Source organism: Plasmodium cynomolgi, assembly GCF_000321355.1.
Source record: "Plasmodium cynomolgi strain B DNA, scaffold: 0003, whole genome shotgun sequence".
NCBI classification, from domain to species: Eukaryota; Apicomplexa; class Aconoidasida; order Haemosporida; family Plasmodiidae; genus Plasmodium; species Plasmodium cynomolgi.
In genome coordinates, this window is record NW_004193319.1 from 5,985 (window position 1) to 23,371 (window position 17,387).

General features: G+C 27.8%; 3 protein-coding genes across 3 annotated transcripts; all 3 read right to left on the reverse strand.

The window, feature by feature from the left end:
* Nucleotides 1–4,005: 4,005 nt before the first annotated feature.
* Nucleotides 4,006–4,712, reverse strand: PCYB_001110 (heat shock protein; the record flags this gene model as incomplete). The annotated part of the gene is made up of 3 exons (XM_004228261.1): nt 4,006–4,077; nt 4,284–4,425; nt 4,540–4,712. 3 exons carry the CDS (start codon nt 4,710–4,712, stop codon nt 4,006–4,008), a joined length of 387 nt encoding a protein of 128 aa, XP_004228309.1.
* Nucleotides 4,713–8,089: 3,377 nt separating this feature from the next.
* Nucleotides 8,090–9,392, reverse strand: PCYB_001120 (hypothetical protein; the record flags this gene model as incomplete). Its single annotated transcript, XM_004228262.1, has 2 exons — nt 9,011–9,392; nt 8,090–8,815 (listed from the first exon to the last, which is right to left on the reverse strand). The coding sequence occupies exons 1-2, from the start codon at nt 9,098–9,100 to the stop codon at nt 8,090–8,092; spliced, it is 816 nt and encodes a 271-aa protein (XP_004228310.1). The 5' UTR covers nt 9,101–9,392.
* Nucleotides 9,393–12,324: 2,932 nt separating this feature from the next.
* PCYB_001130 (hypothetical protein) lies at nt 12,325–13,543 on the reverse strand (the record flags this gene model as incomplete). The annotated part of the gene is made up of 3 exons (XM_004228263.1): nt 12,325–12,806; nt 13,053–13,290; nt 13,457–13,543. 3 exons carry the CDS (start codon nt 13,541–13,543, stop codon nt 12,325–12,327), a joined length of 807 nt encoding a protein of 268 aa, XP_004228311.1.
* Nucleotides 13,544–17,387: the final 3,844 nt, after the last annotated feature.

Consider the following 17,387-nt stretch of genomic DNA (forward strand, 5'->3'; position numbering starts at 1 on the left):
GTTTTTATATGTTTATTCACACCATGAATATGTATGAAATGTGTTTATGCGTTTCTGTTCTAATTCTAACAATAAGGAGAGGGGCAAATGTTACATCGCCTAAATGATAAATTTATTCATGTTATATAATGCACAATATCAGAATACACCTTTTAATTTTTACAATTATTCCTATTAGATCACATTTTACTTTACTAGAAATAAAGTTGAGCAGTTTTCACATTTACTTGTATGGTTATTGCTTTGTTTTTTCTTTTTATAACTGTCATTATTTGAACTTTTCTCCTTGCTGGATAATAAATTATTAAATGTGTTTACAAATTTATGAGCAGTGCAAAATGCTAAAGTGGTAAGTTTAATAATAGGGCTGGGAATAGGTGAACGCATGAAATTCGCTAAATACATGCAATTTTGTTTTACCCGTATTTTGTTTTCCTTTATTTGTTTTTCCCCTATTTTATTTTCCTCTATTTGGTTTTCCTTTATTTTAAATCTTATAAGCATGCTCGACTATAAATGGGAGATTTGAGTTAAGTTTCGAAAAAGGGTTTAAAAACACGTCATGGAGGATGAAAAAGGCCTGAAAATGTGCAAAGGAAGAAGTGGCAATGGTGAATCTATATTTAAAAGGTAGAAAAAAGGAAAACAAGAAAAATAACTCTAGAATTGATGACCATATGCAATTCTTATCTCTCTAAAGTGATAATATATAAATATAAAACAGTATTTAATTTTAATAATGAAAAGGTTCATAATAGAAAAATATGATGACGAACCTTTTTGTGGCACCCACATGGTTGATTTGCATTCTTTCGTTTATTTATTCATGTTATTATGGCCCAAAATAGCATAAAGAAGTTATTTATACCCAGGATTAACTCTATTTCACTAGGCCATAAAAAAAAAAGCAGTACGTTGTAGTTAAGATGTCATGTTCACAAATATTCCTTTTATGTTTAAACGTGTAATCCAAGTTAGCATTTAAAAATAAATTGTTCTGAAAAGTTGTTTTTATTTTTTTCTCCTTTTTAAGAAAAGAGGACCAAATCTTGGATTATTAGTTATGGAGAAAAAAAAATTTTTAGAAAACCAAAATTATGTTAAGAATGGTATTAAAAAAAATAAAAAATCAGAGTAGCGTTCAATTGTGTGTTTATTTACACACATTAGGTTTCTATGTACAGTAAAATTAATTCATCGCATGTTATTTTATTCTTCCTCTTAAAGAGTTACCCCAAAATAGGAATTATCGCTTAGCACACATAAAGCAGCAGAGATAGACATAAAAGCGTCCACGTTATTATTAATTATTGGTGATTACGCAGTGAATTGTATTATCATCTTTTTTTAAGTAGAATTCGTTCCAGTGACATTGCAATTAATTGCTTATTTAATGGGAATGCAAAAAAGAAAAAAAAAAAAAAAAAACGGAAAATATTTCCTTTTTTTATAAAATTTCCATTTCACGAAAAAATAGATTTATCGCTTTATATGATGTGAAGAGCAAATAATTATAAAAACATGCTCTTTTTAAAAACACATGTCTCATATTGCAATACATGCAAATTGATCAGTTCTGTAAGAATATGAATTAGGGGCTACCTGAAAATTTTGTGAAGACGAATCATAGGTTTTTGATAGTGCATAAAGGAGCAGTTAATGGGAATTATTTTAGATTCCAATTTTATCAATTATTTTTTAGGCGTCTTCAATTGTGAATTGATATGAAAAAAAGGTAGTTTCTAATAAATTGTCGGTTGAATAAGCGCAATCGGAATGTGAACTCTGAGCATTTTATACCTCGCTAGGTAGATGAGAACGCGAGCAGAAATGATAACCCACGTTTCGAAACATACAACTGTGCCTTAAAGAATGAATGAAGCCTAATTATACGTAGATATAAGTGTCAGATTATATATAATGTTACTCCCATAATGAGTATCCTTAAAAAGGACTACATTTGAAGTACCGTTTTTCATATACCTAAAATTTGTAGTAGCAGCTGTAACCATCGTAGTAGTGAATAACTGAAATGTGTTTACGCCGACCACTCTGGACAACTTACAGGGTGCTTCTTTAAACCCACTATGATAAAGGTTAACAGAACCTTTTAACATATAGAACGGTATAATATGCTGGATGATTATTTAAATTATGATAAATGATATATTGTATATTATATTGTATATTTTGTTATAGTCATAAAATTTGTTATGAAAAAGTTTCCCCCCCTTTTTTCCTTTGTTCAAACAATTATGTTAAATTAAATTATGCATATGCACGTATGAAGACATGTTTGCACAATTTAACTTTCTGATGGAAGCATCAGTATATGTAAGATTATATATACAAAGATATAATCAAATTCGAATATTCCAAAGGAAAAGGGAAAAGGAAAATTACACGTAAAAAAAGAAAAAACGAAAATACCAAATAAAAATGAAAAAGGTCATTTAATTAAAAGCTGGTATGTGTACATAACATTTTACAACATCTTTTTCCATTCACAACTGTAGCATTATATGGAAATATCACAATGCAGTTGTATTTTTGTTGTACGCATTTCATTTTGGTAAAAACTAGGGGAAGCTTGTATCTTTGGCCGTCACTGGATTGATATATTTATCAATCTATCAATATGTCTGTCTATCAATATGTCTGTCTACGAATCTGCGCGTCTACCAACATGTAGGATTACATTTTTCCCCCTATTTCGTGATTCCTAAGTGCTTTCATTTTTTAACATATAAAATATCTTTCAGGGCAACCTTTTCTTCCGTGCTCAAATTGGAAGGGAATACAATTACAAACTCAATTATTAGATCCCCCCTTTTTGATGGATTATTTAAAATAGGCATTCCTTCGTTGGGAATTGTTCTTCTAGAATTTGGAGCAACAATATCATCTACTCGTATGATTAACTCTCTATTATCTAATGTTATGAGCCCAAACTGGAAGCCACATAACGCTTCTTCTAAGGTTAATACACACCTAAAAATGAGATTATTGCCCTCTCTTGTATATATGTTATGTTCTTTCGTTTTTACTTTGAAATTAAATTTCCCGGTTGTAGCCAAGGAGATACCTGATCCCCATCTCCATAGAATATAATTTCGGTTCCGTCATCTAATCCTGGTTTTATATCTATAGTTAGCAGTTTGTGATCATCATAAGAAACAGGTCCATTATACCTTTTTCTCTTAACTTTTATTCTTTTTTGGCATCCGTGGTATAAGTCTTCTAATGTCACAAGAAGAGGCGCTTCGTATGACTTAGGCGTGTTATCCGTACTAGAGCCTGCAGCGCAAAAGGGACAGAAAGGTACAGAGACATGCATCTAATATATGTGTCGCACACAAATTGGCGTGTTCTTTTATATTACAAATAAAAGGAAGAAACGTTACACTTAGCACAGTAATCATTCGAAATGGTAGCTTTATTTTTGCTGTCCACTTCGTTTGTTCTTTTGCATCATATTTCAGCTTTATCATATGCGTGTATAATTTATATATATGCTGATGTTATATATATGCTCATATTATATATATGCTCATATTATATATATGCTCATATCATATATATTTTCATATTATATATATGCGCACAAAGGACATTTCATCTCTCTTGTCCTACCTCCTGGGGTCGAAGAGGAGTTAATCTTGGAGCTGATGTTATTAATAAAATCTGAAACCTGTTGAAATCGTTCATTGAAGGCTGACTTAATTGAAAAGTTCTTAACTGGATCTATAAATTTATTGAACATTTCAGCGGTATTTATTTTCGTTTGGTAAAATGAAAATCCAGGAGACTCATCTGCATTTTCTTCGTCGTTATCTTCGTAAAATGTAAAGTTTCCTTTTAACGCTTCTATACCATAGAGATCATAAATTTGCCTTTTATTTTCATCTGATAGAACTTCATATGCTTCAAGCACAATCTTGAATTTTTCTTCCGCAATTTTTTTATACTCTGGATCTATATGTCTATCTGGATGCCATTTCATGGTTAATTTTCTGTACGCCTTTTTATTTCAAGGTTTGTAGCATCTCTGTTTACCCCTAATATAGCATAGTAATCCTGAAGAAAAGACAGGGAAAATAGCAAATGCATTGTGTGTATATGGTTTGTCTAGCTGAAGTGAAGCTTGATATTGCGATTATGCTTATATATTGCAAAGACGTTCACTTGTGTCATGTTGTTACAGTGTCACGGTGGGTATCGGCATTGTGACGACATTCCCACGACGTTAACATTATATTTTTTTGCATTGTTTTTATTAGAACCTCTAAATTTTCAAAGTGATCCCGTTCAGGTGGTGATTCCCCAAGGTTATTTTTTTCTGCTAACCATCTGTTATCTCTGGGGTCTACTTTTTTTTCCAAACTGTGGTGCTCACTATTACCCCCATTTTTTTCCAGGGTTTCTCTAAAAATTGCATAAACGTTATAAAATTATGCAATACAAATGGCTATTTAAGAAAGAATGTAGCAACACGATATGCATATTATTTAGGGTGAACGGGGGTAAACGTTAATGTACGTCCCAAATCTTTTCCAGGACGTTTTCGAGTATTTTCTCTTTTCTTCGTTTCGCTGTCTTACCTCGTTAGAACCGGTTATAATCCAAATTAGGAAAGAAAACAAAAATAGTTTAACAGAAAAGTGAAAAACATTTATTATTTCTTTCCTAGAGTGTTTCATAGAGGTTGCCATTTATCTCTATATCCCTTTCGTAAAATATTAAGTTACGCTATAATGGTTTCCATAAAAGAAACTGTTACTTGTGATCTAAATAACTTTTCTTTAGTGGTTTCATTTCATAATTTAAAAAAATATTACAGTGGATCGCCGGTTTTTAAAATAATATAATGTACGTATTTAGGAAAGTAACGATTGTATCATACATACGTATATACTTATATACATATACATAATACGTACAATGGAGCAGTATAAAGACTGCACGGGGGATTGGTTCAAAAAGACATTGAGTAGCGGCTTAATTTTATAATTATAGAAATATATGACGTCAGCATATGTAAAATCTAACTAATGACAAATGGTATTAACTAAGTGTTTAATAACCCCAATAAATAACTTCTCATATTAATAATCAATTTCATTTTTAAACAAATCAGAAATAAAAAAAGATGAAAAGCATTTAAAAAATTTTCTCAAAAAGTTACTAATTAAAAAAAAATTCTGATAAATTAAACAAAGTTTTATTTTAAAATAAAGAAAAATTAAAAAAAATTTACAAGCGTTTATGACTTTACAATGATTATTAAAAAGAAGAAGCAATATATTTTTGGTACATATAATATACTGTTATATTTATCTCAATATGGACACTCCTAATAATTAAAAGAACAGAACTAATATACAAAACAAAAAGTAATTTCATATATACATCAGTATAACTATACACTGCCCGCATATTGCTGCTATATTATATGAATATTATATAAGTTCCATATGTATTTATAAATAATAGAATAATAAAAAATAAAATTTTAAACTATTAGCGTTTTTATATACAATTTTTAGGTTAAGCACTGAGAGAAAAAAAAACATTTTTTCGATGTAGAAAGCGAATCCGCTCAATAAATAAATTTGCAGGCCACATAAATGAATATCTTTTTTTTGTTATATTTTTAAAGTAAAAAATGATAAAGTGGGATTCTTTTGTTTTATTTTTAACAATTATGTAATAAGATATTAATGTATTTTACCCGTTTTTTTTTTTTTTTTTTTTTTAACAATTTAAACAACATTTTTAAAAAATATAACATTTTATTGTAGGAATGGCAAAGTGGGTACTCATTATGCGTCGTAGTACAAAAGTCGTGCCACGTTGTACAAGAGCAAAATCCGTTGTGATAAATAAATAAAAAAATGGATGCAAGTACTCAAAAAATTATTCTTTAGCACACAAACGAAAAAAAAAATAAAATAAAAATAAATAAAAAAAAGGTTAATATTAAATAGGGAGAAAATTATAAATAAGAGTAATTTTGCTTAATTCTGCGATTTTTATGCATTATAATAGTTAGCTTTTTACGGTTAACAATTACATTGTTTTGTAGAATGTACAAAATGTTTGTACTATATAATATTACTGCTAAGTAGGGGATAACTTATATTAAAAATAGCAGGTACGATCCCTTATATATGCATCTATAGTGAATACTCTTTTAGGTGTTTTACGTAAATTTTTTTCTTTGTGTTAGCTTGCTATATTTTGTAATATTGTTCTTAATGTTTTTTTTAACACTTTTAAGAATCAGCGCTGTTGAGTGTAATGAATAAAATTAAAATTCAACGGTAATCAGACAGTCGCGAAAAGTACATACCTTTTGAAGCGAGCTTTGTATTTAATCTTTTTAATTTTATATAATTAATTTACGTTTTTTTTACAAATAAATAAAGTTATAAAGAACGAACTCCAATTTTTGATTTATCTTAATTCTAATAAAATTTTATGTAAAAAAGGTAAAATGCAGGGATTCGAGCGTTTAAATTTAGGGGTTGTTAATGGGTACTGCTTAGCTTTAGCGTAAAACGAATGTGTATAACTGCGTTATTTTTTTCAAAATATAGAGCATAAAATAGATCACCTTAAAATTGTCAATGTGTCATTATGTATAGGGGTGTTTACAAATGTGTAGTGTATAAATGCAGAAGGTTCAAAATTATTAATAATTGAAAATTGTTTTTGGACGACCACAATGAATATGATAAAATGGAAAAAAGAGGGAAAAATGTTTGCACAGGAGGTAGTCGAATTATTTATACATTGATCCTTCTGTTGTACATATATGTAGGCGAAACGTGCGAAACAATTCAGGGCTGGTAATCCATGAAGTTGTATGAAGTATGGATCACCGAAATGGCCAAAGTAGGAGGGGGAAAAATAAAAGAAAAGGTGACCTCACTTCACTACGATATTTAATAAACGCAAATAGAACAATACTGTTTTTGGTAGCATAATAATGAAATATTTTTACCAATAGGTATATATATACACACTTGCTTCAGCGTCTGTGCATGTCAAATCGAAGATTCAAATTATGCTCTATATACATCTTTATGTGTGCACATAGAAAGCAACTATTTCAAATAAAAAATATTTGTAAACATATTTTTCTACTTAATTTTAATGGGTATATACACCGCTTTAGTTATTATGAACAAAACAGTGCTAATTCGTGTGTAGCATTATATACTTATATATTTTCCACATATATTTTTTATCATATATGGATACCATTGAATTATTTCTTAAAATTATACCACAGAAATTTTACACTTATATGTATATGTATAGGTGCATATATACATATGCAGTAAATACATACGAAATAAATAAATGTATATTCAAATTACAAATTAAAAAAATACTATACGTGAAATGTAAAACGGTAAAAAAAAAAAAAAATGACAGTAAATTGTCAATAATATTACAGTAAAATGATTAATAATAAGAATTATTATTAGTCCAGAGTGGAGAATGAGAAGAAAGCACAAAAAAAAAATGGGGGGGGAGGGAAAAAAAAATTATTTAAAAGTGTTCACTTTGATTATATAATAATTACGTATAATTCATTATTTGTACAAAAAATTAAAACACTAATGACAAATTACAGCAGGAGGTGCTAACAAAAACCAAAAAAAAAAAAAATTTTAAATACTTTTTTTGAAAATAAAATTGGGGAAAATGTAATTATATTATCACATACGTGTTTGCAGTATGGATATATACATAATATATGTACGCATATATTTTACAAACCCCTGGGAGTTGAAAGTAGTGCGGTCAAACTACTTGCTCGGTCAATGTGAAAACTTTTTATGAAATTGTCTTCTGCTAAGTTGACAAGTAAGCTTCAGGATTTGGATTAATATTATCTGCTCTGTGTTTTTTACTTATTTCGCTACATTTATTGTACTTGTACAGCACAAATATGATTGATAAAATCATGGTCAGAAATGCCGCTGCAATGTTGCCTGCACTAAGGGATGAAGCTAAAATGACAATTGTGCTTACTGCAGCTCCTATAATTGGCATAATAGCTTTAGCAGTATTCTTGTTATACTTTATCCAAAAAAGTTTCCCTTTTTTTTTTGTTCATAGTTATCATATTTATCAATTGTGTTTCGTATATATCATCGGCATTCTTAATCACTGAGAATAGCTTCGATAGTTTTGATTTTATTTTGGATTTATTGTTTTTGTTCTGTCTCATTTGTCTGTTCCATCTTGTTGATACTCTAATAAATTTGTTTCCACTGGAATTATAATCTTGTGATTTAACATCAAACTCAGCTTTATATTTTTCTTTTTCTTCTTTACTTTCGTCACATTCTGGCTGTTTTTCTTCCCTGTTGTATTCATAACTGTAGGCATGATTCTTATTTTGCGCAGAATGATAAGGTTTTTTAAGGGGTTTAAAAATTTTGAAAGAAAAAGTCGATTTGGTACAGTCGGCGTCCTGGATTGCTGGTTCGGGCGGTTTTATCAAATCGAATTCACTTACTAGAATGTTAAAATGTTTTTGAAATTCTTCATTCTCCAAAAATATATTAAATCGTTTTCTAAAAGCCTCATCTTGCATATATGCTTTTGTTCGCTTTTCAAATTCTTCATCATTTTCATTTAGTAAATCTATTATTTTTTCTTTAAAGAGTGCATATTTTAGGTCAAAAACGGACTCACTTTTACTTGTGCTTTTTCCTATTAGTATTCTTCCATTTCTTACGTTACATTTAATGCTAAAAATGGCCTCTGTTTTGAGTGATCTCTCACAGGAAGTTGTCTACAAATTGTGATGGAAAGCATTCAAAATTTTAAAATGTGTACATAACCTTTTAAATTAATAAAAAAAAAAATAATAATAAAAAGAAGAAGAAGAAAAAGAAGAAGAAAAAGAAGAAAAAAAGACAAAATTTAGCTTCAACATACACAATGAGCAAAGAAGTAGCACACGAATTAAGCAGATTAATTAGATTACATCGTTAGAGGAATTCCATGTTAACCATGTTAAGAGAGTAATTATAAAAATTGTATTAGGTACGAAAATTTTATATGTTCGCCTTTTCATTTAGAACCTCTTCAACGTTGACGATATTTTTGTATCAAGTGAAAAGATTAGCTAAATTAGGCTACGAAATGAAATATCTCGGACAATGTAATTCCATAGCTGCTCTTTTTATTTTATCCATAATATTTTTTGCTATGTTTTCTCTCTTATTCTTTCAAAATTGAAAATATTTCAAAACCTTTAATTATATTTAAAAACATAATTAAAGAATTTATTCAAGGAACATAAAATAAATGTATTATTAAATCAAAATATAATTGCAATGAATACGTGTTTTATGCAAACATAACCATAAAAACTGTTGTGCAATGCTATAGTAAAAATGAACTCAAAAAAATAAGCCTTATGGATTTGTAAAAAAGTTTATAAAGGAATAATAGTATAGGCACAGTGCAACGGGGCAACAAAATGATAATATTTTCAAAAAAAAAACAAATATTATATATATATGCGTATACATGCACAGCATATACTATGTTAATAAGCATATTTAGCAAAACCGACAAAGAGAACTAATTTCGTCAAAATAATAAACGGAAAATGTAAAAAAGAATTGCAAAGTATATTTATGAAAATTCAATTTGAAAAAAAATTTTAAAACTTCCAATGGGTTCACATTATACGAAGTATCTTCTGTAATTGCAAGAATGACGGATATTATTTATATAACTTTGCAAAATTAATTCGATACAATAAATAAAATAGCAAAGCGGGGAAAAAAATACACATATATTATATTTATTAATTAATTTATTTAGAAAAGGAATAATTCTAACATTTTTATATGTCATGTGTAGTAAAAAAAGCAGCGCATAAAAAAAAAAATTTGTATTTTTAAATCAGAACATGGAAAATAAATGTAAAGGATAAAAAATAAAATTTAGTTAAATAGTGTAATTTCTACTTTTTTCATATTATTATGCATAAGTTAATTTTTTTGTTAATCATTAAACGGAATTTACCATTATACAATATCATTGTTCTGTTATACGCAAGTAACAATTAATCAGTAAAATAATATAATAAGAAAGAAAGAGTATGTCAGCACAGTTAAGAAGAAAACTAAAAGTTGTGACAAGAAATGTTTATATTAAAGACTTGACGTAACTGAGGCTTCAAGTTGCCAGAAAGAAGTGGCAAATACGTAAAATAATTTTGAATAAGTACATAAAAAGGATAATATAATTCATAATTGTGCATTAATTACAATTCTTTTGTAGTAAAAATGACAATTGTGATGAGTATATGTGTACAGAAAAAAAACGGTAAAAAACGGTAAAAAACTAATGTTTATATAATAAAAATTGAAACCACCGCGTTATTTTTCCATATATGGATCAACACATTTTTTTTGTGTAGTTTTACGCTTGCCCTTCCAACATTATTAATTAGTATAAGCGCTGCATATTAGATTGATCGTAATTTTCCTAAGCGCGTTGAAATTACGAATATGTTATTTAAGGACTCGATGCAGTGATGAAAGTTAATGCGTGGTTTAAAAATATATTTCCACTTCGATTACATTTTCACCATTCTTTGCGCTGTCATAGTATGTAGTTGGAAAAGGTGACCTACGAATTTGTGGCATATGTATATATAACATGTCAGAAGAGTTTATCTCATGCTGCGCCATGTGTGATTTCGCTTGAAAAAATAATACTACACTAAGAAGCGTAGCAATGCTTTTTTAGTGAAAAAATGGAATCATTTATAATTGTATATCTAAAAGGTCTTTTCGTCATCATTAGTTCAATAAAAAAAAAAAAACATGATTTCATTATGTATAATTTGTTTAAGCGAATCATATTTGCTTTTATAATTTACGATTTCGTTAAATTGTTGAGTTCCTTTATAGCATTCTTCGGAAAGGGGCCTCACGAATAAGAGATTCTCATAGGAGACGTGTAAAAATTTTGATATTACTGCGGTTACCTGTATAAATAGTTCGTGTTACTTTTACATAACTTTTTTTTTACGGCAAATTTTACTGTTTCTTGTGTATTCGAATGTACATGTATTTACACCAGTTGTGCATTTTTCTCTTTCCTAAATGGAAAAACATTTAAAAATAACAATCTGAGTATTTAAGAAAAACTGGACACAAGTGCAATACGCGCTATTTTATACTATGTAGCACTAGCTATCCCTATTTTGTAATGTAGAAATAATAACGCGTTGGTAGACCATGTCTTCCGTTCAGCATAAGCAACCTTCTACCTTTCGTGCCACGCTGTGATGGAAGAAAACTTAAATACAAATGTAGGTGGATAATTAATAATATGCAAAGGGGCTAGCAGTAAATTACGCGCACCTTATTTCTTCAGAAAAATGTCAAAACGTGGTAGGAAAAATAAATAGTTTCCTTAAAACACGGCATTTAATTTTTATATGTATAGTGCCAAGAATGAACAGGACACGCAAATGTGTATTACAAATTACGCATTTACGAAATGAAACTAAAAATTGTTTTTATCTTTGGTTACTTTTTCCTTCCTCGTAGTAGCGGGACAAACCAACTTGGAAAAAAAGAAACCTCCAAATAAAACATAATATTTCGGTTAACTCATAAGTATGGATAAAATAAATTTCCCATTTAACTGGAATATCTTTAAAATTGTGATGTCTCTTACATGAAATTTTTACTATGCACGCCTGTCACATATGTGCGTTAAGTATACATACGCATCATATGAAGGGTGACTGCAGTGATATAGATGGTAATATAATATAATTCATAATTTACATATCTAAAAATGCATTAGGAAAAAATTATACGTATAAATAAAATAGATAATAAATCGCAAATCTCAAATCATAAATGATGGGTGGGTAAACTATATAAGAAACAAAACAATTAATTAAAACATTGCCGCAGTGTGAAAATTAAAACAAATAAACACGTTGGTAGATATCATAAAAATATGGATTAAATATAAAAAAAAGAAATACTGTAGAAAAGCGAACTTTACTATGATAACTGAATAAGATCGATCCATGAAATAGGCATAAAAGGTGAATATGCATTCTTGTAGGAAATTTATCCTAGGGGAAACATAAAATATGGTAGGATCTTTTTCCTAAGGCGAAATTTGAAAGGAGCGTAATTCACCCGCATTACGTCAATATTTCGATTATATAAGTAGCAATGCGTATGCCATTAAGTGTTTACGATCTAACAGTAATAATTTTTTCTGTAATAAATTTAATGATTAATAAAAAGAATTTTATCTTCGAGCAGCAGTCAGCTCACTACGTCGTTTCTTATTTACCCTGTCTTGGATGGAACATTTTTTGGAAACTATCACTGATTTATACAACATGTAAAACACAGTTATCAAATATGCTATGACTGACGACAAAAAAACTACAGGATGGTATAGTACCAAAGATCCAAGCACAAATAAGGCGCATGTCAGGAGTGGAGAAATAATATTAAAATACAATTTCAGTTTTCCCGATGTTCTTTTGGCGCGCGAACTAGTTCTATCATCATATGTTATCAACTTGATAAATTCTTGTTCGTACAATGCGTCCGAGTTTTTTAAAAATTTAGAAAGGGAAGAAAAAAAACCTTTTTTACTTTGTCTATGCTTTAACCCTCTATTTGGATCTCTTGATTTATATAATTCTTTGTCATGCATGTTCTCATATTTTGATGGGTGGCGTCCTTTTCTGTACGAATCAGTGTTTTTTAATTCACCACATTCTCTATCATAGGAATAATCGTATTTATCATCGTCACCTGAATCGGAATCGTCAAAGATATCAGTATCATAGAATGTTTCTTCACTGTCCCTATAATCATCGTCGTCGTCATCATCATAATAAAAATCATAGATATCATTATCTTCTTCGCTGCTATCATAATCATTATGGTACTTTAATGAATCAGAAACCTTTTTGTAAGATTCTCTAAGTTGCCTTGGATCTGAGTATCTCGGCACATCATCACTTTTCATTAAGGTGCTAATAAACTTATTGTCAATTTGGTGGTCACGTAATAGGGAAATTAATTTTCTTTTAAAATTGGCATCATCTTCTTTTACTAATTGTTTTATGCTTTCTCTTAGAGATGCATACTTCTGGTTCACATCTTGCTCTATATTTCCTCTCAGCAATCTGCTGGTTCGTATGTGTAATGAGCTGCTTGACTGTGTTCCCTGGCCAAAGGGTTTACCAGGGGAAATGCCCTGAAGAAGGGGGAAACATGTGGAACATTGAGAAGCATGATAAGAAGTATACGCATATATACATATATATTTACATATTTGTGAACGAATTTTTCCGCTTAAACTGCGCGAGCGAAACAGCAAAACGCCGTGCAGTTCTTAAATTTCATATGCGCATGCCTCGTACCTCATCAGGATAATACCATGTCAATATTAAAAGGGTAAAGGTGATAAAATTAAGGAAAAATTCGAATTTTTTGTTTTTTTCTTTCATAATGCATTTCTTTTAAGTTTGTAAAACATCAGTGTGGTATGGAAATTTTTTACAAATCATAATTTCATTGATGTACAATGCTCAAGTTGCCAAGGGTACAGTAGTATATTTTTATTTTTCACTTTTGTACTTTATAAATATAAAATATCACTGGCTTTTAAAATTAGCTAAAAATGCTTAAACTATTGAAGAGTACAAAATTTGAGAAAGTGTATTAAGATAAAAAGTTGGTTAAACATTTTTCGCATTAACAATTATGCATTTCTTGGAGAAAAAAAATTCTCAAAAATGTGCATTATATGTACATATATATATTCATGCATAGAGCGAATAATATATGCAATATGCAAGTATGCACAATAAGTACAGTGTATATAATAAATTGCTAGAAAACTTTATTCATGTAAAACGCAATAGCACTTTAACAACAATCGGAAGTTTGCATATCTGGCTATGCTCATGTACTGTTGGCTTGTAATTTTTTTTTTATCCTAATGCGAAAGGAATATAATTTAAATAAATTCCTGTTTATTACTTAACGTATTTTTTTTCATATAACGTGGTAAAAATTAATATCCCATTTGAATTAAAGCAATGCATAGGTTTGAAAACTATGATATATGCATGCATGCACTCTGAAAAATCGTTTATTAAATAATTTTTATGGCTAAAAAGGAGAATAATAAGTGAAAAAAAAATAAAAAATACAAGGATGTAAAGAAGGAAATAAATAATTAAGCGAAGAAATAAAGTTCACAACTGAAGAGGCGAAAAGGACGTAACACCAAATTTGTTTATGTATTTGCACGTGCGAAAATATTAATATATTGACATATGCAAAAATGTCTAGAAAAACATGTTCACGAGAACAGTACCACAAATAAATTTAATTTGATTCATCCTAATTTTCGTTCGTGTCATTATATTTATGTTACGAATTTATAAACAATTTTAATACACGTAACGATGATATGCGAAAAATGCCTTCTCACAATATTTTTATTTATTTGTAATGAAACTTTACTAAATCGAACGCGTTGCGCATTAAAAATATAATATATAAAACTTGTAATATGTATAATATGAAATGTTAAAACAAATTCGAAATTTATTTTGCATACAGTCATGTTGCATTGATGAGAAGAAAACGTAAAAACGCTATCAAATAAATAGTAGTAAGTTAAGAAAAATAGTTTTATTTCTTTAGCAATGATTTAAAAAAAATGTTGAGGGAGTTATAATTTTATAAAAATAAATGTGAATACAAAATTAACACTAACAAATAACCAAAAAAATGCATTAGAAAAATATAAAATTTAAGAATATTGGTATTACCACAAAGGATTGGTAATTTCTTTTGTGTAATGCTTTATTTCACCCTTTTAAATGCTATTCCTTAATTGTAATGTAAAAAAGTAATCATAAAATTGTGTATCGTTACACATAAAGGGAATACAATTTAGAATTAAAAAAGTAATACCTGTTAGTGAACTGCATTTTTTCTTTTTTAAAAAGTGTTCCCCTTATAGATTATTATTAAGTATAATTGAAAAGATAACTTATATGTGAAAAAAAAAAAAAGCCATTTTGCAAAAAAAAGTTGAAAGTTTAAAATTCGTATGGCCCAATATGTTCCAATTATTTTCGCATAAATAGGAATTATTTCATTGGATTATTATTTTTCATCAAGTTGATAATAAGTCCTGTTTTAAATGAAAAATTCAATGAATTTTTCAATTTTAGACTATTCTACATTAGTGGTATGAATTGATCTACACATGGTATAGTGTAACCTTCTTATTACTTATCAGAGATGAAAAAATTTGTCACATTTTTTGTAAATATTTAGGGCGGAAAATTTACTTCATTACATTAAATGAGTATTTTCCCCCTTGGATGTGAAGTAATAAAAATATAATTTTTTTTATTATGATATACTACTATAATGTTACACTTATTTAGTGATAAATAACAGCGTCTTAACAAATAAAAATTGAACACATTTGCACATGTAGTAACGTATCCGATTAACATATCGTTTGGGTAGTACTATATACACTCGTCTAGATCAATTCACGAATTCCCATTTAATGGTGTGCTTTTTGGGTGGCATACAACTATAAATAAATAAAAAGCACACCACTGAATTAGTTCAGGGTTTAGAAGAAATGTTAAGGCGAAGACTCTCATTAATTTTGTTAACATATGTTCCTGCTTCTTACTGTCATATGTTACATTTTATATTTATTAATAAAATTATTTTACTTAAAATATATTTGACGTTGTTAAAAGGGAATGTTATGCATTTAATCTAAATTATTTTTTTACTCTCAATTGCCTTTTATAATCACACTTGTGGAACGGATGCACAATATGTACTCACTTTCAATTCAATATGCAAACGTACCGTCTGTGCAAATAAATTGAAATTATGGGGCTTCTTACGTTTGGGGCAGTCGGGAATATTCCTTCTTATTTATGATTTCATCTTCTTTGATTTCAAATAAAACACATTTATTGGGCAGTAGGCGTGTCAAATTGAACAACTACAAAAATGGATCATACGGAATGGGTGAAATATTATTTGTAAACTATCATATTAATATTTTCTTTTTTAATCCTTAAAGATAGAAAAAACGATAACTATTCTTTTAATTATTTACGTTTAAATGTGAAATTCCTTCTCAATACTTTTATCTTAACAAATAAATATAACGAGTTTTTGTCTTAAGAAATAATAAAATTAGAATATTTTTATAAAAGCTTCTAAATGTTAAGGAGTAAATTATAAATTTTAATTTCTTTTTTTTTCCTTTTTTAATATATTAAAAATAAAATACTAAATACTTATAAAAGCAATAACTATATCCAAAGTAAAGGTTATTATTTATTATGATATTATATCGTAAAAGAAGATTTTATATAATATTAAAAAACAAGATATCCTTAATTAATTATTATAAATCATAAAATAATAAAGGTTTTTATTTGTTATATTCTAAAAAAAAAATTATTAATATTTTTTCTTAGTTGTGTCTTTTTATATGACGATTAAATATGTATAATACAATTCTCACGATATGAATACTCTAAAATTTAAAGAAATAATAATTTTTTCAAAAAAGCATTATTCTATTGTGTATTTTAATATATATGTAGTTCGGACTTTTCATAAATGATTTAAATGTTTTCAATAATTTTTGATATTATATTACTGAAGTAATAAACGATTATTAAATTAATTTTTACATTCCTTTTTTATGAAAATTTCAAATTTCCTTTTAATTATTTTCTAACAATATTATAAAATATTAAATTTACGCATTAATTACACTTTATATTGTAATAATAAATACTGAACTTTTATTATAAATTATAACACACATGAAATTAATTACTTTTCTGTTACATCTATAAATATATTTTCGTAAATATAAAAATACCTATAAATGTATTGAATAAGAAATTTCTAATTATTAATTTTATTTGCTATAAAATTATCTTTAAGATAGAAAAAAAAAAACATTTTTTATAAAGAGTAACAAACTAGTACTATTATTATGGAAGCACTATATCGCAGAGTTGTTCTATTAATATATATGTATAGCGTATATACGTTTTTTATTATATCTGCACTAAAGATACTATATCTATATAAAAAAACTAATATAAATGTATTTTATTTTAAATTAGATATATAAACAATTATTTTTATAACTTTGAATTACATATTTAATGTATATGTATGTAGATTAATAAAACCTTTTTCCATATATACAATATATACTTTATAATAAATTATATAATAATATTTTAATTAAATCCTTTTAAAGACATTTCCTTA